Raw genomic sequence first — 26497 nt, 5'->3', positions numbered from 1 at the left:
CTACAGGCGCCCGCCACCTCGTCTGGCTAGTTTTTTTTTTTTGTATTTTTAGTAGAGACAGGGTTTCACCGTGTTAGCCAGAATGGTCTTGATCTCCTGACCTCGTGACCCGCCCCTCTCGGCCTCCCAAAGTGCTGGGATTACAGGCTTGAGCCACCGCGCCCAGCCGGTTTTTTTGTTTTTTGTTTTTTGTTTTTGTAGAGTTTAAAGAGAATTGGAATTAATTCTTCTTTAAATGTTTGGTGGAATTCACTTCTTCAAATATTTGGTAGAATTCACTTTTGAAGCCATTTCTTTGTTGGGAGGTTTTTTGGGTTTTTTTTTTTTTTTTTTTTTTTTTTTTTGGTTTTTTGTTTTTGGTTTTTTTTTTTTATTATTATACTTTAAGTTCTAGGGTACATGTGCATAACATGCAGGCTTGTTACATATGTATACTTGTGCCATGTTGGTGTGCTGCACCCATCAACTCGTCAGCACCCATCAATTCGTCATTTATATCAGGTATAACTCCCAATGCAATCCCTCCCCGCTCCGCCCCCATGATAGGCCCCGATGTGTGATGTTCCCCTTCCCGAGTCCAAGTGATGTCATTGTTCAGTTCCCACCTATGAGTGAGAACATGTGGTGTTAGGTTTTCTGTTCTTGTGATAGTTTGCTAAGAATGATGGTTTCCAGCTGCATCCATGTCCCTACAAAGGACGCAAACTCATCCTTTTTTATGGCTGCATAATATTCCGTTGGGAGGTTTTCGAATACACATTCAGTCTCATTTGTTATTGGTCAGCTTTATTTTATTCTTTCGATGGTGTCATGTTTCCCTGATTCTTCATGGTCCCTGTAGCCTTACACTGGTATCTGCACCTTTAGAGAAACAGTGACCTCTTCCCCTATTTACAGATTGACTTCAGCAGGAAAAGCCCTTCATCACTCACCCCAGCTAGAAATTTTGTGTGGGCCAGCTGTTAGGGCTTGTGCGCAGGCGTGATGCCGGAGTCCACAGGCAGGATAGACTGTGGTTTTATTTCATTAAGAAAAACTAAAATATCTTATAAGGCAGTGATTCTTAAATGTTAGCACACATACACAACAAAATTACCTGAAAGCTGTTAAAATGTAGATTTCCATACCCCAGTCTCCAATGATGCTGAGTCTTACGTTTGGGAAGAGGGGAAGGAACCCACATGTTTAACCAGCCACCATGGTTATTTTACAATAGGGAACCACGAGTTAGACTTTGAGAAACACTGCTCTGGTAAATCTTCATCCAGACTGGCATGTAAAACTTTCAACTTCAGGATATTAAAAAAAAAAATAGCCTATAAGATAGTTTATTCACACTTGTTTTTACCAAGGAAGAAATGACTTTTTTAGAAGAGTTTTAAAGTACCTACTATGAAACAGTCACTGTAACTATACATATGTGACTTTATTTAAGCCTTACAAAACCTATGAAATGAACATAAAATAAAGTACTTTGCATAAAATTATATAATGTGACTCTTCCCCTAATGAAATGGGCAGTCTTCTCCTCAGTCACTGATAGGAACATAATTCTCAAAGTACTTTATTAAACTGATGCACGTCAAACATCTAATTAATTAGTGAGAATCAGGATTCAAACCTCTGAACTTCAGATCCTTAATCCAATGCACTTAACTGATTCTACGTCTCTGGGAAATCTGTAAAGAGCAACCAGCCCTTAAAAATTAAAATATGTGGTTTCTACATTAACTGTTACTACACTGTCAAATTCTAAGAGTCATGTCATAGACATTTTTATATCATAATAATTAACTCAACATAAAGTAGATGAAAATAACACTGAATTTCTCATATCCCAAATATTTCTTCCCATATTTTCATTGTTCTGTGCATATTGATAAAAGTATTTGCTACATCTGGAAAAATAATAAACTGCACTTTCTTCTTTTTACCTCTCCTCTTCAAGCCCACCTTTATATCCTCTTCTTACCTCGCATGTTTTCACAAGTAACATGAGAACGAGCCCAGGTTCTCAATCACATGCAGTCCTCAACAGTATGTGTCCCTCCCTACTATATACACATTTTATGTGCCTAGAAAAGGTCTTGGCCTTCCCTCTCTGTGCCCTTCTCTCTTCACCGGCAACTAAGTGCTGTTTCTTCTTGGGCCACCATCATTGGTCCTCTATTGAATTTTTTTCTACAAATTTCTGTGACTTTTACATTTCCAGCTTTAACTCTATGCTTGTGATTCCCAGCTCTGTATGTGAAAGGCAGTGCAGAATCGCCATTAAAAGCCCAACTTCAGACCTGGGTTCAAATTTCAACTCCTCCACTAGCTGTCTAATCTTAGTCAAGTTACTTAAACAAGCTTTCTATGGCTCAGTTTCCTCTCCTATATAAAGTAGGAGTAATATGATAGTAGCATTTATGAGTGTTAGTGAATAGTTTACGTAAGTTAATACAGATAGAGTCTTAGAACAGTGGCCAACACATTGTAAGTATTAGTTGATATTGTTATTATTGTTCCTCTCATTTTTTTAATCACCTAAAACTCCATATTTCCAGTTGCTTTCTGTACATCTCTACAAGGTCAATGTCTAAAAATACCACATCACCTCCACCCCACCCCAGGTGCCTCTTGTTTTGCATTTGTTGTCTCCATTGGCGGTACCCATCACCTCATTGTAAAATCTCGTCATCCTAGAGTCCTTGTCTTTATAGAATCTGCTCAAGCACGTCACACAAGAGGACATCAGGGCCTTGAGTCAGTCTCCTAAACACTCCCTTTTCTGTCTCATTCCATTCTCACTGGTACTACTATAGTCTTCCAGGCCCTCATCATTTCCCCACTTTGCCTCACTGATCTCCACCATGGTTCCCCACTTCACGCTTGATATGGTTTGGCTGTGTTCCCACCCAAAATCTCACCTTGAATTATAATCCCTATAATCCCCATGTGTCAAGGGTGGGAGCAGGTGGAGGTAATTGGATCATGGAGGTGGTTTCCCCCATGCTATTCTCATGATAGTGAGTAAGTCTCACAAGATCTTATGGTTTTATAAGCATCTGGCATTTCCCCTGCTTGCACTCACTCCATCCTGCTGCCCTGTGAAGAAGATGCCTGCTTTTCCTTTGCCTTCCGCCATGATTGTAAGTTTCCTGAGGCCTCCCCAGCAATGCAGAACTATGAGTCAATTAAACCTCTTGCCTTTGTAAATTACCGAGTCTCAGGTGTTTCTTCACAGCAGTGTGTGAACAGACTAATATAGCCCTGAAGCCAGAGTATCTTTCCAAAATACAGATTTGACCATTTCTTGCCAATGCTTTATATGTTGTAGGCATTCCTTATTCCCTGTGCCATCATTTCCTAAATTGTATCTCAGCGCACCTTGTACTTGAATTTTGTTGATGTCCCATGAGATGAGGTTGCTAACCCATTTGGGGTACACTGTATTCCTTGTAGTTCAGGATGATGCACTGTTTGAGAGTGCAGTGTTCCCACACTTAACCTGTCCTGGGGCCCTTTATTCCAGAATTCCTAATAATATCTTGAAGGAATTAATATTCCTTAGAATATTGTTTGTGAAAGGTTGACCTACAAGAAAAACTTTTTAGCATCACCTACAGGTCCCTTCACAGTATAATTGCTCTTGTCCCTATAACACTCTCCCCCACATCTTAAACTCTAGCTATTCCAAAGTTCTACTGTTTTCACAGTTTTTCAGACCCCTGTGCCTTTTCAAATTCTGCCCCCTATTTGAAGAGCCCTTTTTTGCTTTATTCTTGTAGTTCAACTAGAAAAGTCTTGGTTTGCTCTCCTTCCTAGAAGACATCTTACCTTCCTAAGCAAATTTAGCCCTCTCCTCACCCAGTGCCCTCTGTGTCCACTTTCTGTGCCATTTCTTCATGGTTATGTGTGTGTCTCTGAGTCCTCTTTAATGTATTATTCTTTGTACCCTGCTTGTCATATAATCCAATGAGTGTTTCCTGAATAAGTGGCATTAAGAAAAGGTGAAAGTAAGTCTGGAAAATGCTAAAGAAATGTGCTCTGACATCAATACTCTAGTTCTTGTCTCTAACCTAAAAAATAAAATAAAGTCCTTTGCATAAAACTATATACTGTGACTCTGTCCCTAATGAAAAAGGACAACATTCATTTTTTAAAAAGGATTAAATTCGCAGCCATGAGGCCATGTAGAGTTTCAAGATGCAGCTCTGTGCCAGAAAGTATGCTCAATGCCAGGGATACAGTGCTAAGCAAAACAACAAGGTCCCTGCCCTCAGGGAGTTTGCTAACCCTTGGAGAAGACACACTAACAAACATAAAATGCAACCCATACAAATGTGTCATGTAGGATTAGACAGAGTGACTCATTTAGTCAGGGAGGACAGGAAAGATTTTCCCAAGCAAGTGAAACTTGAGCAGAATTCCTAAGAATGAAAGAGTTAACCAGGAGGAGATGAAAGGACCATTTAAGTAGGAGAAACTGCAGAAACCAGGACCTCAAGCAAGACAAGGCTGCAGAAGTGAGCAGAAGCTTGTAGGAAGTACTAAGGAGCTTAAAATCTTTATCCCAAGAGCAATGGGAAGTCACTGAAAGGTTGGAGAGTGTGGGTAGGGAATTAATCAGATTTGCATTATAAGAAGATTCATCTGACTGCCTGTAGCAAACAGATTGGAGAGGGGGTAGTCTAGAAGCTGTTACTTGGTCTCTGGTGAACTAATCCAAAGATATTTAAGATGTACAATGAAAAGGGAAATAGTAAGGAGTACTCTTAGGTTTATGACCTCAATATTAGTATCATTCCCGAATGTGGGCTGTCCTGGAAGAGAAACAGATTTGAAGAGAAAGACCATGATGTCAGTATTGGACATGTTGAGATTGAGCTGCCTTTGAGACACCTGAGGGAGGAGACGTCGAGGAAGACATTAGCTATTTGGGTGTGGAGCTCAGAGGAGGGATATGGGGTCAAAATACTGATGTGATTATAAGCTTTCAACAGTTGAAAACAGTACTATATCAGCAGCCACTGTTCTCAGGCCAAGGTGCTGTAACTGGAACACCTATGGAAAAGAGGGGAAGTAACCTTAAAAGAAAGGGAAAAAGCCAGAAAAGCACTTCAATAATTTTTACCATGGGGAAAAAAATAGGAGCATTAAATCTTACCAAGGAAAGAGTATAAGAAATGTCATATTTATTGCTACTTTATATTAAAATCAAACCAACCAAAGTGTGGCATCATCAGAAAAGCTGGATTATAGTTCCATTTTCTAATGTTAACAGCTGAGTCTCCTCACATGGCTCATTTGCCTCATCAGAAAAAGTGGGGTTATTGGATTTTAAAAAAACTGACAGCCTTTTCTCAATTTAGAACAAAAGTCCTATGCACATATCTGCATAGAACCTGCTGGTGGCCTGCATCTGTTGTCTCCAGGCTCTAGAAACTCATAGCACATAGAATGCTGGACTTGGAAGAGTCCTGAGGTCATCTACTAGGGACTTTTCAAACATTTTTATAGTTTGTAAGAGAGACTTTTATATGCTTTAAAAATGTTTATAAAATATATTAATGTCTCAAATATATATTAGCACTGCAAAAGGTAACACCAATCAAATAAAGCGTTGATGTTAGTCTGATTGAGAAGGGAAAGGAGGCCTGGGGCCCTACCTGGATGGCCTCATCTTTCAAGGCAGGACTAGTCATCAGTCCAGCCTCCCTGTTCACAGATGACGAAACAGAGGCCCAAGGTCACTCAATAGATGTCAGCAGAGCCAGGATTTGGCCCTGAGGTCCCTAAGCCTGTGATCTCTCCACAACACCCTGCAGAACTTAGCCAGACCAAGGAGGGAAAGAGTGGCTTCACCTTTGTCTTCTTGTGTCCCTTTTATATCTGGGTTGTACCAGCCAGCCTGTGGGTCCCTCCAAGCAAACATTCTGTGAGACCAGCTTGTAGAGTCCAGCTAGAGTAACCGGGTGGGGCAACTCTGAGTCAGGAAGATGAAAATGTGATACATTATATATAGCAATGAAAATGCCAAGGCTGGGTGCAGTGGCTCACGCCTGTAATCCCAGCACTTTGGGAGGCTGAAGTGTGCAGATCACTTGAGGTCAGGAGTTTGAGACCAGCCTGGCCAGCATGGGAAAACCCTGTGAGATAACTCAGTTATTCAGGTGGGCCCAATGTAATCACAAGGTCTTTAAAAGGGGAAGGAGGTGGCAAAAGAAAAGAATCAGAGAAAAAGATGAGATGGCAAAAGTAGGATTAGAGAGATGCTGTGTTGCCAGCTTTGAAGATGGAGGACAGACACTATGAACCATGAAATGCAGGCAAGAAGCTAGAAAAGTCAAGAAAACAAATTCTCCCCTAAAGCCTTCAGAAAGGAATTCAACCCTATTGACACTTTAATTTTAGCCCAGTGAAACATTTATTGGACTTCGGAACTACAGAACTATACCATAATAAATATTTGTTGTTTTAAGCAAAAAAAAAAAAAAAAACAAATGCGGGCATGGTGGCATGTACCTATATTCCTAGCTACTCGGGAAGCTGAGGCATGCGAATCACTTGAACCCAGGAGGCAGAAGTTGCAGTGAACTGAGATCATGCCATTGCACTCCAGCCTGGGTGACAAAGTGAGACTGTCTTAAAAAAAAAAAAAAAAAAAAAAGCCAAAGAAAAACTGGGGGAAAGCTTAGAATAAGAATATGATTAACAGAGCCAAGAGTGAAAAAATGACAACTCTCAGAAAGCACTCCTGAACCGGGGCCTCAGTCAATTCCGGGTATGAATTAAAAGATAATTTCTATAATGTCCAACTTCCTAGATTCTCAATTATTGTAAAAAAAAAAAGAATATATACTTTTCCCCCAACTGTATTGATACAGATATACAAGTGTATATATATTATCTCTGTGTCTGTCTTTCTCTCTCTCTCTCTCTCTCTCTCTCTCTCTCTCTCTCTCTCTCTCTGTTTCCGGTTACTTAGAATATTTTCCCCTGGATTTCTCTTAAGAATAGGATAGATAGAAGATAAATCTGATCTGACTGCCTACATTATGTAATTAAAATTTCTTGTTAATTTAGCCTGCTGAAACTAATTTCATTAAATTTACTCAATTTACTTGTTTGGATCAAGGCCATATGTTCAGAAGGCACCTGTTCAAATCCAAGTATGTGCCCAAAAGGAATAGCATACAATTTTAGGAGCCTTTAGCAGAGAGAGACGCAAAGTAAAATAATTCACTTTATTTGTGGGGTAACAGTAAAAAGGAACAGTGAGAGAAAACAGTGTGGTGAATTCACCAACATCTGGTCTAGGTGTGCTATTTTAGAGGTTGTCCTAGATACTTTGCAGAACAAGGTATGTTATGAATAAATGCATGCTGTCAAACACTCTCCCTCCTTCCTATAGGTGTGCAGGATCCGGTAAGACCTTTTAGGAGTCAGTTGGAACAAAGCTTCAAATAAGGAGTTTCACAGCTGGATTCACACAAAGAGGATGCGAAAGAGACAATTGTATCATGTTATATATATATAATATAATATTTATATATTATATATATATATTATATTATATAGGGTTTCACTATGTTGGCCAGGCTGGTCTCGAACGCCTGACCTCGTGATTCACCTGCTTTGGCCTCCCAAAGTGCTGGGATTACAGGTGTGAGTCACCGTGCCTGGCCTCATATTATTATATTATATATTAACATTCTGATTTAGGGAAAACAACCTATTTTCTGCTAGTTCATGATATTCTGGTTCTATGTTCACATTTTTTTTAGAATATGTTATTGAAACATTTTTTTTTAATTTTGAAAAGTTTTTTAAATAGATTCAGGGGTACATGTGCAGATTTTTAACAATACTAGGTAGTCCTGATCTTAACACACAAAAACAAAACAGCTAATAGATACCCCTTGTCCCATCCTTCCCCACACAAAACACTTAGTCTTTCATTATCAGTCATACTAGGGATGGTTGTGTTTTCTGTGGAAGATTTTATAACATACAGTGTAAATGATACAGATATTCCTTGCTTATTTCATGAAGTGTCACAGCTAAAAATGCAAGAACTCTGTGTTTTGAACCCTAGCTGGAATCCTCCCTGTCACTTAGAATTTATGGTTCTACCTTCCATATGAATCTTATATGCTGTCAAAATCAACAAGAAATGTAAATGCACATGCCTTGAAGCACACTTCTTGTTTCCTTCTACCAGTCGCTTCCAAGGGCTTCATGAGACAAAGTTAGTAATTACGCAGACAGATTTAGGTGTTAAATATTTTTCAAACAAACCCAGTTAATGGCATCAGTAATAAAGAGCAGGGAAACAAAGAGATTATAGTGTTTCATTCCAACCTGACATCCTCAGGAGAACAGAGAGCACAAGGCAAACCCATAAGTGTTTATATACTCCCTGAGCTGTACAGAGAAAGTTCACAGGAAGCAGTTAAAGATGCAGCAACTAAACCCAGCATTTAACTGGGTTTCTTTGGAATCTTGCTGTTTTATGCAATTAAAAACCAGGTGGAAGGTATATCATTACTAGTCAATCTTGAGGTTTATAATAGAGTTTGATTTTTAAGGTAACTCTTCTACTAGGTATGCCTCAACAAAAATCTCACAAAGAAAACCTTCCTATAGGAACTGTACAGCTCAGCTGGTTAATCCCAGAGGTGCTGTCGCTGCTCACTGCCATGAAAGCACTTAGATTCCCTGCTGTACTGAGCCTCCCCAGGGGCCTTTAGGGATAGGGAGGAACCCGAGGAAAGATTCTCCACTACTTTTGAAATGGAGACAAAGAATTCTGAGGCGTGAATGCAGCAGACCACAGGTTCACACCTAGGACTAACTTGTGTATCAGCCAATGCTGTGTCATGCTCTGAAGAAGACGAGCCAGACAGGCTGCCAGATGCCACAATGGAGAAACTTCTGCCCTAAATTCATTTGCCAGCAACCTTGCCAGAGAGTCATTTTAGCCACTCCATCTCTGCTATCCTTCAACTCAGCTCCTGTGCCACCTCATAAATGAAGCTGACCCCATATCCTGTAGTCAAAGACATTCTTCCCTCTTCTGGTTTCAGCTGTACTGCTTACCGTCTACACTGCCCATAACACTTCTGCCTTGTGTCATGTGCAGTTATGTTCATGTCTGTCTCTCCCACTAGTTTGTATTTCCCAAAGGGAAAGGTCTAAAACTGTTTTGTTTTTGTATTTCTTATCCGAGGTACTCATTAATAATTATAACAAAATGACACTTACTCTGCCTTTGTGTTGTTTTTTTTTTTTTTTTTTTTTTTGAGATGGAATCTCACTTTGTTGCCCAGCCTAGAGTGCGGTGGCATTATCTCGCTCACTGCAAGCTCTGCCTCCCAGGTTCACACCATTCTCCTGCATCAACCTCCCAAGTATCTGGGATTACAGGCGCCTGCCACCATACCTGGCTATTTTTTTTTGTATTTTTGGTAGAGACGGGGTTTCACTGTGTTAGCCAGAATGGTCTCAATCCCCTACCTCATGATCCACCCACCTCAGCCTCCCAAAAATGCTGGGATTACAGGCATGAGCCACCAAGGTCTTTTTTTGTTTGTTTTTTTAACTTGAGACAGGGTCTTCTTTTGTCATCCAGGCTGGAGTGCAGTGGTACGGTCATTGTTCAGTGCACCCTGAAACTCCTGGGCACAAGCAATCCTCCCACCTCAGCTTCCTGAGAAGCTACAGGCACATGCCACCAGGCCCAGCCAATTTTTTTTATTTTTTTAGTAGAGACAGGATCTTGCTATGTTGTCCAGGCTGGTCTTGAACACTGAGACTCAAGCAATCCTCCTGCCTTGGCCTCCCAAAGTGCTGGGATTACAAGTATGAACCACCACAACTGAACTCTTGCGTACTTATATGCAGGGCACATTGCATTCAGCATATCATTTAATTCTTATAATTCTGTAGCATGATGGGTAAAGAGCATGGGCTTTGGAGCAAGACCACCTGTGTTTAAAGCCTTCCTCCTTCTGCCATCTGCCAAATAACCTTGAAACAGGCAGAATCCCAGTGGTTTTGCAACTTATATCCTCAGCTCTATTCTACCTCCATAGAAGCCCCATAGATTTAGTTAAATTAGACCCATTAGCTTAAGTAGCAAACTCATTCCTCTTTATCACTAAGTAATCCTAAGGCAGCCCCCATTAACTTGTGACTTAATGTATTCAGGTTTTTAGACACAGATAGTGATTTTGCTAATCATATGGATAATATTACTTCTTTACTTTTTTTAGTGTTTGGCTATTTTCACAGTTCTTTCAGGTAAATTACCTCCACTGATCTTCAGACCATTCCTGTAAGGTGGGCGGGATAGCTGTCCTTTTCCCCACTTTACTGAGAAGTACAATGAAGAGGGAGAAGCAAAATGACTTGACATTTATCTCATAGCCAGACAGTGGCAGAGCTGCAACTTGAGCCAAGATGTAAATTCATCGACAGGCTTCCTGCCTCTATCTTGCTTTGTCCCTCAGCAACACACACGTGTGTATACACAGACTCACTAGCAGGCACCAAGAACCAGGTGTTGGGCGAGAGCCTCCATGGTTCAAGCTGTCTAGTAACCATAGCAATTGCCGCTGTCCTCGTGGCAAATGAGATCACCCAGCACACACTTGCTCCAAGATTTGAGCTACAAGAGATGAGGCATTTTCCTCAGAGAGCCATTAAGTTTGGAATTCCCTTTCCCTGATCTGACATAACCCTTGAGTATTCGTCTTCTCGGTCCTTGCAAACCACATCAAGTCGAGTTAGCCAGTCATGATTGGTAAGAAATCCTAACAGTCAGGAAGAAAGTGCTAAATGAACTTCTATGTGTGAGCAATTTGCAATTTTGTGGGTGGATTTTTTTTTCCCTAGGTATCCTTTAGGATAGCTACCCAGGCATACATTATTCTCATTCTTTAAAAATGCACTTATAGTTCACAGTTAGTCTGCATGTTTTTGTTTCTGTGTTCTTACATCATGTCGCAAATGATGTGATGGAGAAACCTATAGGGAAGTTTTTGTTTCTTTTGCATAAACTATTTTGCAGTAATTGATCAGCCATAAAGAAAATATTATCTCCTGTGCACTCACAGCGAGTTCTCTGGTCACCAGAGACCAATAAGCTGTGTCCCTAGAACTATTATCACTTTGTTGAAGAAGCTGCTATGTGAACAAAACCCAGCCTTCGTTAATTTCCCTTTTCGTATTTAAAAAACCTTGTCAGTATTTTCCCTTTGGGAATCTATAATTTGTCAATAGTGCATATTATTTTAGTTCTAAGGAGGAGAGATGAAGGGCAGTATGTCCTTATTAAGATCTCTTATTCATCAATCTTCATGCCAAATAAAGTAAAATGCTTCACATTTTTACTATATTATAGTATATGTGTTTATTTTCATTTCATAGAAATTTATTTTTTTTAGAAATGTAAACAACTTTTGAGACTAATTTGAATTCCACATCCTCCCCCTCATGCTACTCCATTTAACTGATGGTGGAAGCCTGAGAAGTAAGGTGGTCAAACTGAGTCTCCATTCTACTGAGTGATGGAATTGGGATATACATTCTGAGTCTAGCGCTCTTTTCCATTGTACTCTGCAGTGTGTATCTGTTTTCTCTCCATAACTGCTATGTAAGCTTGGGAAGCAGGGATGATCCTTATAAATGCCAATTAGAACTGCCTGGTAAATGGTTGTTAACTGATGTCAGCCATTGTGTCATAGTTATAAGAGCTCACGTTACGACACCTCCCTTTCATTATCTGTTCGTTTTTGTTTGGGTTTTGTTTTTTTTTTTTTTAGACAGAGTTTTGCTCTTGTCACCCAGGCTGGAGTGCAATGGCACGATCTCAGCTCACCGCAACCTCCGCCTCCCAGGTTCAAGCGATTCTCCTGCCTCAGCCTCCCAAGTAGCTGGGATTACAGGCATAAGCCACCATGCCCTGCTAATTTTGTACTTTTAGTAGAGACAGGGTTTCTCCATGTTGGTCAGGCTGGTCTTGAATTCCTGACCTCGGGTGATCCGCCCACCTCGGCCTCCCAAAGTGCTGGAATTACAGGCATGAGCCACCCTACCTGGCCCATTATCTGTTCTTTTATATTCAGCCTCTTGTGTAGATGTAGAAAAAGTTGAAGGATAACCAGTCATATACGATAGAAAGGAATCTGATTAAGCTTGCCTGCCATTGTTTCTTAACATCCATGTTGAAATTGAATAATGTTTTAGAGGAAAAATCTCATGGACCTAAGATTATTTACAAATGGCTTCAGTGATCTCATATGTATAGTGACTAGATTCCTATGACACATTATTTTTCATTTTTTAAAAAATTGTGTATTATTGGCCAGGCACGGTGGCTCACACCTGTAATCCCAGTACTTTGGGAGGCTAAGGCAGGTGGATCACAAGGTCAGGAGTTTGAGACCAGCCTGGCCAATATGATAAAACCCTGTCTCTACTAAAAATAGAAAAATTAGCCAGGCATGGTGGTAGGTGCCTGTAGTCCCAGCTACTCGAGAGGCTGAGACAGGAGAACAGCTTGAACTCAGTAGGTGGAGGTTGCAGTGAGTCAAGATCACGCCACTGCACTCCAGCCTGGGTGACAGAGCAAGCTTCCATCTCAAAAAAAAAAAAAAAAAGTGTATTATTTCCAGCCATGGGAAATGAAAGGACAGTAGAGTTCATGTTCAGAATGAAAGCGTAAACATCACAAGTTAGTCTGACCTCAGCTGTCAGTTTATTCATTGTAAATTTTTGTGCCATGGAAGAAATTGGTTCAGGAATTGTTTGCCCTGCTATTAGTTTGTATGCACAGTAACATTCTAAATACTCACTATAACTGTATTATAGTTTGTTTCAGTGTTGGAAGGTGTGTTGTCTAAGCTGTCAAGGTATGATGAAGGCACTTTCTTTTCATCCATTCTGTCATTCACTGTAAGTATTTGAATGAGTTCTCTTCTGTGGTCTTTTAACTGTTGTCGTAGTACTTATATGGCAGTTAAAAAATAATTCTCATAATTATCTCTTTCTTTTCCACTTAAGGTGAAAGCAGCTGCAAAATATGTTGATGTTCCAGTAAGTAGTTTTGTATCTGCTTTTTAAAACTATATGTAATTCTTAAAAAAAGAAATTACAGTTCATCGTGGGTTTATTTCAAATATTTAAACCAGTGCCATTCCCTTAGGGAGCAGTTTATTTTCCTTAAGCAAGCGCTAACCTTCATAACAAGGCGTAGCAAGGTTATTTCGTTGACGTTTTCTGTTGTAACTCAGAAACTTTTAAGGAGGCCAATTCATCATAAGAACATATCACCTGAGTTGCAAAGGGAAGTTTTAGCACTCTAGGATGGGGTAGAAAATGCCTCACACTATATATAGAAAAACTGCTCGCTTTTCCTCCCCTTTACCTGAAAGCTGTGACAGGTTTCTTATAGAAGGTAAAATAATGATGAAGATGAACAGGTTAAAGAATTAGTGTTATATAAATATGTAAAGAAAAAGTGATATATAAATCAGTAGTCACTTACTTTAACATTCGGTTTTTCATAGAATTCTTGGGAAATAACTCATAAGTTGTTTCAAAATTAAGATTCCATGAGCAGAAATCATGAAACTGACTTAGCTACAATGAGAATATTCACATGGTAAACATAACCAACAAGTTGTGCAGAATTTTTAAGCTGATCATCATTCCGAATTAGTTTTTAATTTAAATTCTATTATCACATATATGATCAAGGCCTAAGGTGTTCTGTTTAATCATTTATTTTGGCATATATGTCAATTTTCAAAGAATTAGAATTAGAGCACAATGAAAAATAAATGACGATTTAAGACTAGATGGAATACAAATTCGCTCTTTGTATTTGAAGAACATTATATCTCTACATTGCCATTAGAAATGGTAGCAGTTTTGAGTACTGGCAAGCTTTATATATCAGTTGTAGACAGCTCTTATTTTTAGGTTACACAACCACGTTTTGTCTCCAGTTCTATTGCTTCTGTAGTTATAAATGAGTATTTTAAATGAGAAGGCCCTGGACTTTTCTACCTTTGCATGGGGTGTCTTTGGAACCAGACTTTTTATTTTACAAATGTTTCCCAAAGAAGTCTTCACACCTTCCTCTTCTTGTACCTGGAATCAAGGAATCAGTGCTGGACCATAAGTAGAAAAAAATCACATGTGTAGAGCCCCACAAAGCAGCAGCATGAAAGGGGGAGATTTTATATTTGATATCTTAAAAAGTAAGAAACAAATAATCTTGTATATATCACATTGGACTTCCTAACACACACATTACAATATAGTTTTTGTTTGATTTCGAATTACAAATGGACTGTGTCATCAAAATTATTCATGTTCTTAGAGATTTTGAGGTTTTTAATTGGCCCTCAACTAGTTTATTCTCTCCATAGAATTTCAGAGTTGAAGGTGACAGAAAATGGTTCATTTACTTCCCTTCTCAGTGCAAGTAACTCCTCCTCTGATATCCCTTACAAAGATTCACTTGGGCACTGTTTAATTTTTTCAGTGGTTACGCCTACTCTTAGTATTATGAGTTGAAATTGTCTTGGTGCATTTTACCCATTAATCCTCGTTCTAATCTCTCTTCTGCATGATATTTCTTTGCATATTTAATAACAATTTTCATGCCTCCTCTTCCCAGTAGGTGTGGTAGCTATTCATAGGCATGTGTTGTCTGAGGAATCCTTATTTTCTAGATTAAACATTCTCAATTTATTCACTAAACCCACTACTTAAATATTTATTTAGCACATACTAAGTGCTAGGTCCTAGACATACATGATGAGATATACATTTCTTGCCCTCAAATGGTTTACAATCTTAAAGACAAAAGAGATAGGGAAACAGATATATTATTATGCACACTTCTGTGGCAATCATGTCCAGACTCTTCACCATGGCAATTACTACCCTAGAGGAATTCTAGCTTATCAGTGTCACCATTTAATCAAATTGCACCCTGGAGCAGAACATACTATACCATAGATGTGGTTTGACCATGGCAGATTACAAAGTGATGAATTCCTTCCTCAGTTATGGACATTACACTTCTATTGTTAATGCCTGTGAATATTAGCTTTAAAAGCTATGAGGTCTTGTTGGCCGTTGTTCTTTTTTATACTCAAACTCCGGCAAGTATGCCTCTCTAAAGCTGTCTCTTAAGAGAGTCTCATGAGAAAAAGAGTTCTGGCTCACCTTTCACAAAAATTAACTGAAAACAGACCTAGACACACATACAATGCAGAACTGTGCAACTTCAAGGAGAAAATATAAGATAAATTATATATGGCCTTGGATTTGGTGATGAGTTTTTAGATACAACACCACATAATCCATGAAAGGAAAAAAATTGATAAATTGGACTTAAAATTGAGAAGTATACTCTTATTCACTGTTAAGAGAATGAAAATGTAAGCCACAAATGGGAAGAAATATTTGCAAAACACGTATCTGATAAAGGACTTGTCTCCAAAGTGTTGTAAGAACTCTTAATACTCAACAATATGAAAACAAACAAACTTTTTAAACAGGCAAGAGATACAAACAGGCACTGCAACAGAAAGGATATGCAGATACCAAGTAAGCTTATGAAAAAATACTCAATATCATTTGCCATTAGGAACATGCAGATTAAAAGAAGATACCACTATGTACTTGTTAGAATGGCCAAAATCCAAAAGCAAACCGACAACAGCAAAATGTTGACAAGGATAAGAGAGCAACAGGAACTCTTGTTCATTGTTGGTAGGAATGCTACAGCTACTTTGGAAAATTGTTTGCCAGTTTCTTTTAAAGCTAAATATAATCTTACAGGTAACCCACCAATCACAGTTCTCAGCACTTGTCCAAATGATTTGAAACATATGTCCACCCCAAAACTTGTGCACAAATGTTCATAGCAACTTTATTTATAATCACCCAAACTGGAATCAACCAAAATTGTCCTATAATAGGTGAATGGATAAATAACCATTGGTTCGTCCGCACAATGTAATTCTATTCAGCAAAAATAAAAGAGCTCTCATCTCACATGAAGACATGGATGAATCTTAAATGCATATTGCCAAAAGAAGCCAAATTGAAAAGGCTGCATACTGTATGATTCTATTTATATCACATTCTACAAAAAGCAAAACTATAAAGACTATAAACTGATTAGTGGATGCCATGAGTTCAAGGTCAGGGAGGGCTGAATTGTTCAAATACAGGGGACTTTTTCGAACACAGCAACTATTCTGTATGATATTGTAACGGTAGATACATGACACTGTGCATTTGTCAAAACCAAACTTTATAGCAAAAAGAGTAAACCTAAGTATATTCAATTATTTAAAAATCAACTAAGTGATCATAGAATCCCAGGATGGAATGGAAACTATAATAAAATAATTCTATTGTGAATGTATGAGATAAACTCACTGAAAGAGGAGCGGGGAAAGTGCTGATCTGAGTAACTTTGGAAAATGGTGGAGTCTGTAAGAATAAGGGAAAATGGAACTTATAAATAAGCATTGTACTCTGGTTGATAAAGTTTTTCTCCACAGTTTAACAGTTTTGAAGCCACTATATGTGTGTATTGGAATTGAACAATTAAGTAATTGGATGGCGGTTGGTAGGAGCCAGGTTTCTCACTGTTGGAGTGAGGTTAGAGGCAAGCAAAGGAAGGGGACTAGAATGATCCTGTAATGCATTAGAGTTGGAAATATCAGTGTGAATTTGTCTTTAGCTTAGTACAGATACAGCTGGTTACATTTAACAGTATTTTTAGATATATGTATATGCATGCGTTAATGTGCTCACATACATTTTCTTGCTCTGTTAGCTCAGAGAGCCTAGAAACAGTGATGCCCCAGTAGCAACAAGCCCACATAGCACTCAAATTTGTTCTCTAATCTTTAAAGAAATGAACCAGTGCTCCTTGAAGAAATGGCTGATGCTGGAAAATATACAAGATGAACATGGACCATCTTGTAGCAACAGAAAGGAGATGTTCACAAAACACAAAACTGGAAACTCTGTGTTTCAAAGAGACACAACAGATGATGGAAAGATCTCCCAGTGGTCTAAGCTAGAATAATTTGAGCAAGCAAATATGTAAAGTAATATTGGATTATAATCCAAAGCATAAAATAAATATCCATTGGTCCATACTGATACAAGTAAATATTGAAGTACATAATGGGGAGAAAAGACAGCTCTCCCATGCAGAAGAACTCCAAATAATTAATATAGATACTTCCCTCTCAAGGAGATGGATCGTATATCCCCACTCCTTAAGTGGGGGATATACATAGTCACTTCCTTCCGAAGTGTACAATATGCAAAGGAAGATGGGGAGAATAAATTTCCAATGGAGAAAGTTGAGAAATATTACCCCAGCCAGTTGATCAAAGGTCAACATCTGCAGTGATAAATCATACTGATAATATCAGCCCTTGACAGGATGTGATCAAAATGGCACTTTACCTCTATGATCTTCCTCTTGTAGCTACAGTCTAATCATGAAAGAAAATCAGACACATCTCAATAGGTGATACACTACAAAATATCTGAGAATACTCCTCAGAATTTTCAAGGTCATCAAAAAGAAGGAAAGTAGGAGAAAGTGACACAACCAAGAGGAGTCCGAGGAGACCTAAATTACTAAATGTAACGTGGTATCCTGAATGACATCATGGAAGAGAAAAAGGATATTGGGTAAAAATGAAGGGAAACTGAATAAAGCTCACACTTCAGTTAATAATATTGTGTCAATATATGTTCATTAATTGTAGCAAACGTACCATACTAATGTAAGATGATAATAATATGGGAAATTGGGTATGAGTTATATGGAAACTCTTTAATATTTCCACACTATTTCTGTAAATCTGAAATTTTTCTAAAATAAAATGTTTATTAAAAGAAAAGAGCACTGACCAAGGACTTAATAATAGCTTACCGTTAATTGATTGTATGTGGCTATGTGCCCTTGAAACTGTGTGACCTGGGGCATTACTTAAGTGGCCCCAGTCTAGTCATCTATAAAATGAGTGAATAAGCTACCTAACTGCATTAGTTCTTTTGACTTTAATATTCTGTCACCTTGTGAGCTCTTGTCCAGTTCTCTCTATGAGACGAGAGCCCAAAAATTCCCCCTGGAAGATGATGAGAAGATAAAAAGCTGGAAAAAGTTTTCTGGATAAGAAGGCAATACCTTCTTATACCATCACTTACCAGAATTTTTTTTTTTTTTTCACAGCCTCACTCTGTCCCCCAGGCTGGAGTGCAGTGGCCTGATCTTGGCTTACTGCAGCCTCCACCTCCCGGGTTCAAGTGATTCTTGTGCCTCAGCCTCCAAGTAGCTGGGAAAACAGGCGTGTGCCACCACGCCTGGCTACTTTTTTGAATTTTTTAGTAGTGATGGGATTTCACCGTGTTGGGCAGGCTGATCTGAAACTCCTGACTTCAGGTGATCTGCCTGCCTTGGCATCCCAAAGTCCTGGGATTATAGACACGAGCCACCGTGGCTGGCTGGAATGTTTTTAAAGCAATAAATAAATTGATTCTATAAGGTGAAAATTACAAATGACGTTAAGTGACATTCCTATGCAGAAAAGGAGGAATTCATATTTCTAGAACATACTTATTTGTCAGATATTCCTTATAATTATAGCACAGTTGAAGATGTATGAGTTAACAGAAAATGACCCAAATCAAACCATTTAAATATAATAAACATATTCTTTTGTATCTTTGTAATGTATACTTCTCATGATACTTTAAGAATGAAAAAAATATACATAGGAGAAAAATGCTTCAGTGTGGTCCTGAACAGAAATAAATTCCAGGCACATGCCTCTCGGCAAAGAAGTTGGTAGGATTCTCCTTGATATCTTTCTGATCTAAGTGATGAGCTGTGTCCTTTAGTATAGTTTTATAGATTGCTCTTGGCTGGACAACCCTATCTTGGGGAGAAGTTCTGTGGCAGTTATACAGTTTATGGCCCTATCATAGAACCTTGGAATGTTCATACTAGCAAAGACATCAGACATTTGAAAAAAAAAGAGAGAGAGAGAGAGAGAAAAGAAAAGAGAAAGAAAAAGAAAGAGAGGGAGGGAGAAAGGAAGGAAAAGAAAGGAGAAAGAAAGAAAGAAAAGAAAAAGAAAGAAGGAAGGAAGGAAGGAAGGAAGGGGAAAGGAAAGAAAGAGAGAGGGAGAAAGGGAAGGAAGAAAGGGAAGGAAGGGAAGAGCAAGACCTGGATGAGGTGAGTCTGTCCTATTCAACAGTAACTTAGAAGCGAACTCAGATCTGACAGAAATTAGATGCAGGACGAGGGTGAAAATGTTCACATTAGCTTTGCAGATAGAAATACTAAGCCAAAACCAAAAATTCTGCAGGTTTAAATTATTTTACTAACCCCCTCCCACAAAGAAAAAAGTTTTGCTCACCTGTAAGATAGGTAAGATACCTACATCTTATAGGTAAGATGTAGCTGATAGTAAATGTATGTTAAAAAGTTGTATAAAATATCAGGTTTGACAATAATATGGAGTAGTTACTTTTTGAAAAAATCAGGTATACAGATCTGTGGAGGTTGTGTGACAGAGGGGTTACTAACAGACTGAGGAACCAAACTGCTAGCAGTTGAATTCTTGCTCCATCACTTCATCTGTGGTCAGTGTGACCTCAGGTACCAGTTTCTTCATCTATAAAATGGAGATGTACTTACCCCTCTTATAGGCTTACTGTGAATATGTTAAACACTTTTCACAGTTCCTAGAATGGAATTAGTGCGCAACAAATGCTAGCTATTATCATACATTATTATTATTATTGACTACAATAAAATCTAGTATCTACATTCTAGGAAATAATCATTTCACTTACACTGTATTGATCACATCTGTATGATTGTGAACAAGTCACATCTGTATTCTTTTAAGACAACATTTTCTTTTTACTTTACTTCCTCCTATAGAGAGGAGCCAGGCTACTTAAGGGGATCTGGAAATAATGGCTTATGAAGGAAAAAAAAGAAAAAAGAAATCTGACTGTTCATAGAAAGAGAGAAAAAAATCTAAGATATAAGATAGCCCTGATCAATATGTAAAGGGCTCCTGTTTGGAAAAAGGAACAGCCTAAGCCTGTATCAGTCAAGAAGATAGGACTAGGAACAATGACTAAAAACGAGTGGGAGCAGAATTGAAATCAGTGTAAGACAAAACTTAAAAAAAAAAAAAATAGTTATGTACAAAGGTGACATAGTAAAAGCTGCACCACTATTCGCCAGGTGTGGTACTGAAGATTTCTGCATTATGTGGGAAATAGGACAAGATGACAATAAAGGTTCTTTCCAACTCTGATTCTGGAATTTTATTCTATTGTCATACCAGTTACAGGACATTTTGGGGTATAACGATGTGTGTTGATGTGAAAAATCCTATTTAAAATGCTCTTTTTAACATTATCACACACGCTGCATACCAACTCTATGCTAGACACTAAGGTGAAACAGCTGAAGAGACTTGGAGGATACGATAAAGATTACTGTGGCCAAGAAAAGACCAAAACAATGAGGAAGGAAGAAGAAACTGTCTCTCTTCATTGGCTTAATCGTACTGGTACCTGATCTTGCCAGTCTGTCCTAAGATGAAGGAGATGGCTAATCTCTCTTATCTTCATTAGGAATTATCTCAAATATTCTCTCATCTTTATGATAATTGCCAAAGATTTCTCATTTCAAAATCCCCAAAAGGTGGTTCTTACCCACCTCTGAACTGCACAGACTTAATATGGGGTCGAGGATCTGAGTTCATTTTCCACCTTGCTCCTATCTAGCTGTTTGATCTGTGGGCTTCCATTTTCCCACCCATGCAGTAAGGATAATAGTATTTAAAAGTATTGCCATTATTTTAATGGCAAAAAACACAATCACTTTTGTACCAGCCTATAATCCCTGTGCTGCCTCCCTCAGTATGTTCTTATGAGAATTCAGAATTCAATGAGCACATTAACATGAATATGCTTTGTAAATGTAAAGCACTATTGCAATACATTGTTATCATTTCTACCTGGAATGATGCTTCTGGCTCCCATGCATTACTCCCTAGTTCCTGCTCGCTAATTAAGAACATGACCAGTTACCAAAAGAAAAACTAGTTGCCTTCCACAGAGTGAACAATATTAGCTTTTTATTTTTTCATTTATGTTCCTTTTTAGAATAGTACACACTTTGCGTATATCAATGGTGGCTTTTAGGGTATAATCAGTCAGTTGAGTGGCATTAGTGTTTTCCCTCTTCCTTCTTTTGCTTTCTTGCTTCTGATATTGTTTACTACTTAACTAACACCACCTGAATACTCGGAGCTTTACATCAGCATGAGAGCCAGACAGAACTCGGGGAATGGAGCTCCTGCCCACTGGGGCATATTCACCTGGAGAGAGGGATGCACACCAGGACCAGATTAAGAGCCTCACTTGCCTAGGAGTGGAGGAGGTTGGGTGTTGTGCTTTCCAGATGAATGTTTTGCTTCTTTATTCCTTTGTGTTTTATCTGTCTGGCTTTTCTGTCTTTTCTCTCTTATGTAAGGTAAATCCATGAGCTGCCTCCGGACACTGGCATTCTAGCACCCTGAGGCATCACTTAAGCCAAAATCTGAATGGTTCCAAATTGAGCTGAGTAAATCCATCCCAGTCCATCTAAACTTTAAAAGCTAGCAATGAAATAATGCAGCATTTTAATTTTACTTCTTCAAGTTTTCATGTAATATTTTCTAATTGACACACCTGAAGATAGATGAGGGAAAGGCTAGTGAACTGAGAGATTTAGAACCTTCATCATCATTATGTTAGAACCTTCATCACCATTATGATTGCTACTCATGAATATAATAGTATAAAGCTCATAGGTAGTGTACCCATTAGCACATTCTGCGTTTGGTTCTACTGTATTAGCAGCTATTCCTCTAAACTCTGGGATGTTAGTGATCTAACCATAGATCAGAAATAGCAAGATACGGCCGGGCGCGGTGGCTCAAGCCTGTAATCCCTGCACTTTGGGAGGCCGAGACGGGCGGATCACGAGGTCAGGAGATCGAGACCATCCTGGCTAATACGGTGAAACCCTGTCTCTACTAAAAAATATTAAAAACTAGCCGGGCGAGGTGGCGGGAGCCTGTAGTCCCAGCTACTCGGGAGGCTGAGGCAGGAGAATGGCGTAAACCCGGGAGGCGGAGCTTGCAGTGAGCTGAGATCCGGCCACTGCACTCCAGCCCGGGCGACAGAGCAAGACTCCGTCTCAAAAAAAAAAAAAAGAAAAAGAAAAGAAATAGCAAGATACTTGTCCCAAATGAGGAAGGCATTGTAAACCCATAGATCTCAATTGAAAATTAACCTGCCTCCTTGAGTAGTTCAGGCTAATATCTTAAACTATCATCCAATATTTATTTTAATATTTAAAAGAAACTTCACTTTGAAAGGATTTTCCCCAGTGATACAATAAAATGTAACACACTAATGCTACATAACTGTTTCTAGACCTATAAATGTATAAATTATGTAACTACTTAGAAGAAATAGTGTGAAACATTCATGTGACTGTTAAGAATAAAAGTAATATGACTACCTAAGTTTTAGTAGCATTAATTATAATAGATTCTGATATCAGATACTTTCATAGCATTAAGGTAGGATTCTGCCTTTTTACCAACTATACTCAAGTAACAGACAGAAGACCCTGATCCAGGGCAAGAACTCTGCAATAATGGGACAGCTCCTTAGAACTCTGGGATTGAATGAAATGTATGTACTTAAAACACACATTACATGCTCTAAATTTAGAAACTGTTTTCAAAGGATGTGGGTGTCATTATTTTTAATTTAGAATTTTCTACTCCCAATTTGGAGTCAAAAGTACCTAAATGTATAATAATAGAATTTTGAACACTGCTAAATTTAACAAATGTTTACTGGCTGCTTCATTCTTTAAATAATAGTTTGGAATTTTTCTAAATAGCAATGAGTTTTTTTCATTCATGGTTTTTAAAAATCTATTTTTAAAATGCATATATTTGTGACTTGTTCATTGTTTAAATGTCTTCCTCTCTGCCCCTTTTAAAATTATTTTTAGAGACAGGGTTTTACTTTGTCACCCAGGCTAGAGGGCAGTAGTGGGATCATAGTTCACTGCAGCCTCCCACCTCAGACTCCCAGGCAGCTGGGACTACAGAATGCAACACCATGCCTGGCTATTTTTTACTTTTTTATACAGGCAGAGTCTTGCTATGTTGCCCAGGATGATCTCAAACCCCTGGCCTCAGGCAATCCTCCACCTCAGCCTCCCAAAGCACTGGGAATATAGACATTAGCCACTGCATCCAGCTCCCTCTTTATCAACTGTTTCTCTTCCCATCATATTTATTAAATATATAAGTTGGCATAAATGTAATAGAAGGCTCTGTAATCTCTATGTATTTCCTTTTGGTTTTCTGTGGGAATACAACATAATAAATCTACTTTGTAAAAACTTGGCAAACTATGGTTTTTTACAACAAAATCATGAATATATGAAAAAACCTTTTTTAAGTATGTGAGAATATATAACTTATTTAAACTACTTCAAATGCTTTTGAAAAGTTTCAGAACATGTTTATTCAAATATGAAAATACAGAAATTAATAGATAAATGCCAGAGCATTAAAAGATATATTAAATAGTGAAAGAAAAATATTGTTTTTAACAATACCTGAGATAAATTCTGTGTTTGTAGAATTATCTTCTGTGATCAATTATAATTTTTTACTGACTCTTAAATGCCAGAGTTGAGATATAAATTGCTCCTACTACAATTTCAAATTTCAAAGACATGTTATTTATTGTCTTATATCTTACATGATCCTTTTTTCCTCAAATGGTAATGAATGGCCAGACACAGGTATTTCATTTACAAAGCATGCAGATAATCATAACTCAGGATATTACACTTCTACTCTTGATTGTTTCTTCAAGGCATGCTTTTCTAGGTTATGAGAAGTGCACTTTTAAATTAAGTCAATTACACTGTAGCTTCTAGTTAAGCTTTGAGACTGGAATAGCATATTTAAAAATTTGTCTCCTTGTTAAATAGGCACCATGACAGTGTTTGTGTAGTGTATTGTTAACCTCCAGTGGAAGGTTAAGCAGCTTCTTCTGTATCTAAATCTGTTGCCATGAAAAATGACTGCAGTGTTGCACCCACCTACCCATGAATAGGGAAAGCGAAGACTTGCACCTGTGGGATTAGGTGTAGCAGCAGGAAGCAAGAGCGTTTGCAGCATATAATTAACAAGGAATTCTTTTCTCTTCTTTTTAAACAGCATGTTCATCTTGCTAGGTTAACTAGTGATTAATGCTTGAAAAAAAAATGCTGGAGTCTGCACCCTTTCTTAAACTCATTCACTCACTGATGTATTCGGTTACTTATACAGTGTCAGAGGAACTAGCCTTAAAATACTTCATTTCCTCCCATAGTTCTTGATCCCTTTGTGCTCATGAGGGACTTTTTTAGATTTTTGTGTTCTTTTACTATAACTGTGCTAGACAAATTCTATTATTTTCTGAATGAGATTAAAAGTAATTTAGGAACTGCTACTTTGATTTAGAGATTACTGTCTTAATAAACAAGATGGAAGAGTTAGTGCGTAGTGAACTAAGGCATTTAATACGTAGAGTACTGACTATATGGTTTTTGTTATTTTTCTCATATTAAGAAAACTATTATTACCAATTTAGAAGAGATTTCTAAATATGGGTCTCTAGAATACAATATTCTTAATAAAAGCTAATCCAAATCCACAGCTGTTGAAGTTTAACAGGCTACTCTTTTGATATAATTGGGTAGTCATGCATTTGTATCAGAATGTGTAGTTATAGTTTGTCTTTACAGTGCACTCATATGTATTATTTTCATTTACACACCAAAAAAAAAACCCACAAAAATGTACTATCATACTTAGTTGTTATTATTCTCACTAAACTTCATTTTCTTTTAAGATAACACTTAATGGAATTAGATGCAGTGACTTGCAGTGTGTAAATTTTACCACTATAATAAAACAGAGTCTTAGCACATGGGAGCATTGAACCAGCGATAATGTGTTCTATCCAAACACATTTGTACTGTATGTAGAAACTGTTTAAAAGGAAAATTACATCTTTTTCAGTAATTTATCAGAGATAATTACCCTTCATACACCAAATGAAGGATAAAGTGTTTTAAAGAACTATAATTCTAATTGGTAAATGTCACCAGCTGTTGCAGTTACTCTTACTTATGTATATTCTTTTAATGATTATACACTCATGCCACAAGCTACATGAAAATATATTCACTAGGTGTGAAATTCCCATATGTCACAGTTTCAAGAATAGGTAAACAGCTCAATGATAAAGAAGGAAATAATTCCAGTGAAGAATGTAAGAATCCTGGGTTTGCTATTTAGGCAAGTGGATCTTAATTTGCCAAAAGGGAAGAAAATGCAATTTTAAAAAGAAAAGGAAACACTTGATTTTGTACAACAAACTTTTAAATGAGCTTTGCCTCATATCCTCAACCAGAAATTTTTCTTTCCTTATAAAGTTGTAGAACTGTCTCAACTTAGAAATTTCAGTATTATAGCCCTTGGATCTGCCAATAGGGAAAAGCATTTCATTTTCTTTCAGGCTTAAACTGTAAACTGTTTGTTAGTTTTAGATGGCAGAAGATAAACTCTTCCTGGACGGTGTTTCATGATAGTCTAATCTTATAAGTGATCAAGGAAACAGAAGAGAAATTACCCTAGTGTCTACGGTGAATGTTTAAAGTCATTATTATTCAGTCTCCCTGGCCATAACTTCGTTTCCACTGAGACTGATAGGTCTAGTGACTGACTGAACTGAATGTCTAAGCAATGGCCTTTAAAAGCTGGAAGCACAAATGGGGTTGGGGTGGGAAGAAATAGTAGTAAAGACAAGGCTCCCATTTGTCTGTTCTTCAACTCCCAATTCAATTGGCTGTACCCAACTACCTTGGTATTTTGTACATTACAGCATCCTGTTTCTGAGTACTTACCTGAAACTCAGATACTGAGCTAACTTGCTAGTGTGTGTTGAAAATCGTTCTCATGTCATTTTTGTTCTGCAGCAGTGGGTTTTCTGAATGTTCTCATTTTCAGTGTTTTGACAGAGTTTGAGAGGCACACAGAAAGAAATATGTATCTTAGGAGTTAGTTTCCTTCAAGGTTTTTTTGTTTTGTTTTGTTTTTTTTGAGACGGAGTCTCTGTCGCCCAGGCTGGAGCGTGATCTCGGTTCACTGCAACCTCTGCCTCTGGGTTCAAGCAATTCTCCTGCCTCAGCCTCCCAAGTAGCTGGGACTACAAGTGCAAGCCACCACACCCAGCTAATTTTTTTTATAGAGACGGGGTTTGGGGCTTCACCATATTAGCCAGGATGATCTCCATCTCC

At 38.1% G+C, this 26497-nt stretch overlaps 1 protein-coding gene across 13 annotated transcripts in view; it reads left to right on the top strand.

Annotated features, from left to right (window-relative positions):
- Positions 1-26497, top strand: part of LOC111550202 (calcium-dependent secretion activator 2) — a 565477-nt gene that overhangs the window by 510247 nt on the left and 28733 nt on the right. For all 13 annotated transcript variants that reach the window (XM_026454331.1, XM_026454332.1, XM_026454330.1 and 10 more), the window contains 2 exons: positions 12862-12945; positions 13054-13086. In XM_026454331.1, coding sequence (XP_026310116.1) covers positions 12862-12945; positions 13054-13086 — 117 coding nt within the window. The remainder of the gene's footprint in view (positions 1-12861; positions 12946-13053; positions 13087-26497) is intronic.

This window comes from Piliocolobus tephrosceles, unplaced genomic scaffold, assembly GCF_002776525.5.
Source record: "Piliocolobus tephrosceles isolate RC106 unplaced genomic scaffold, ASM277652v3 unscaffolded_40, whole genome shotgun sequence".
NCBI classification, from domain to species: domain Eukaryota; kingdom Metazoa; phylum Chordata; class Mammalia; order Primates; family Cercopithecidae; genus Piliocolobus; species Piliocolobus tephrosceles.
Note: the sequence above shows the minus strand (reverse complement) of the source record. Positions and strands in the feature narration are given on the sequence as shown.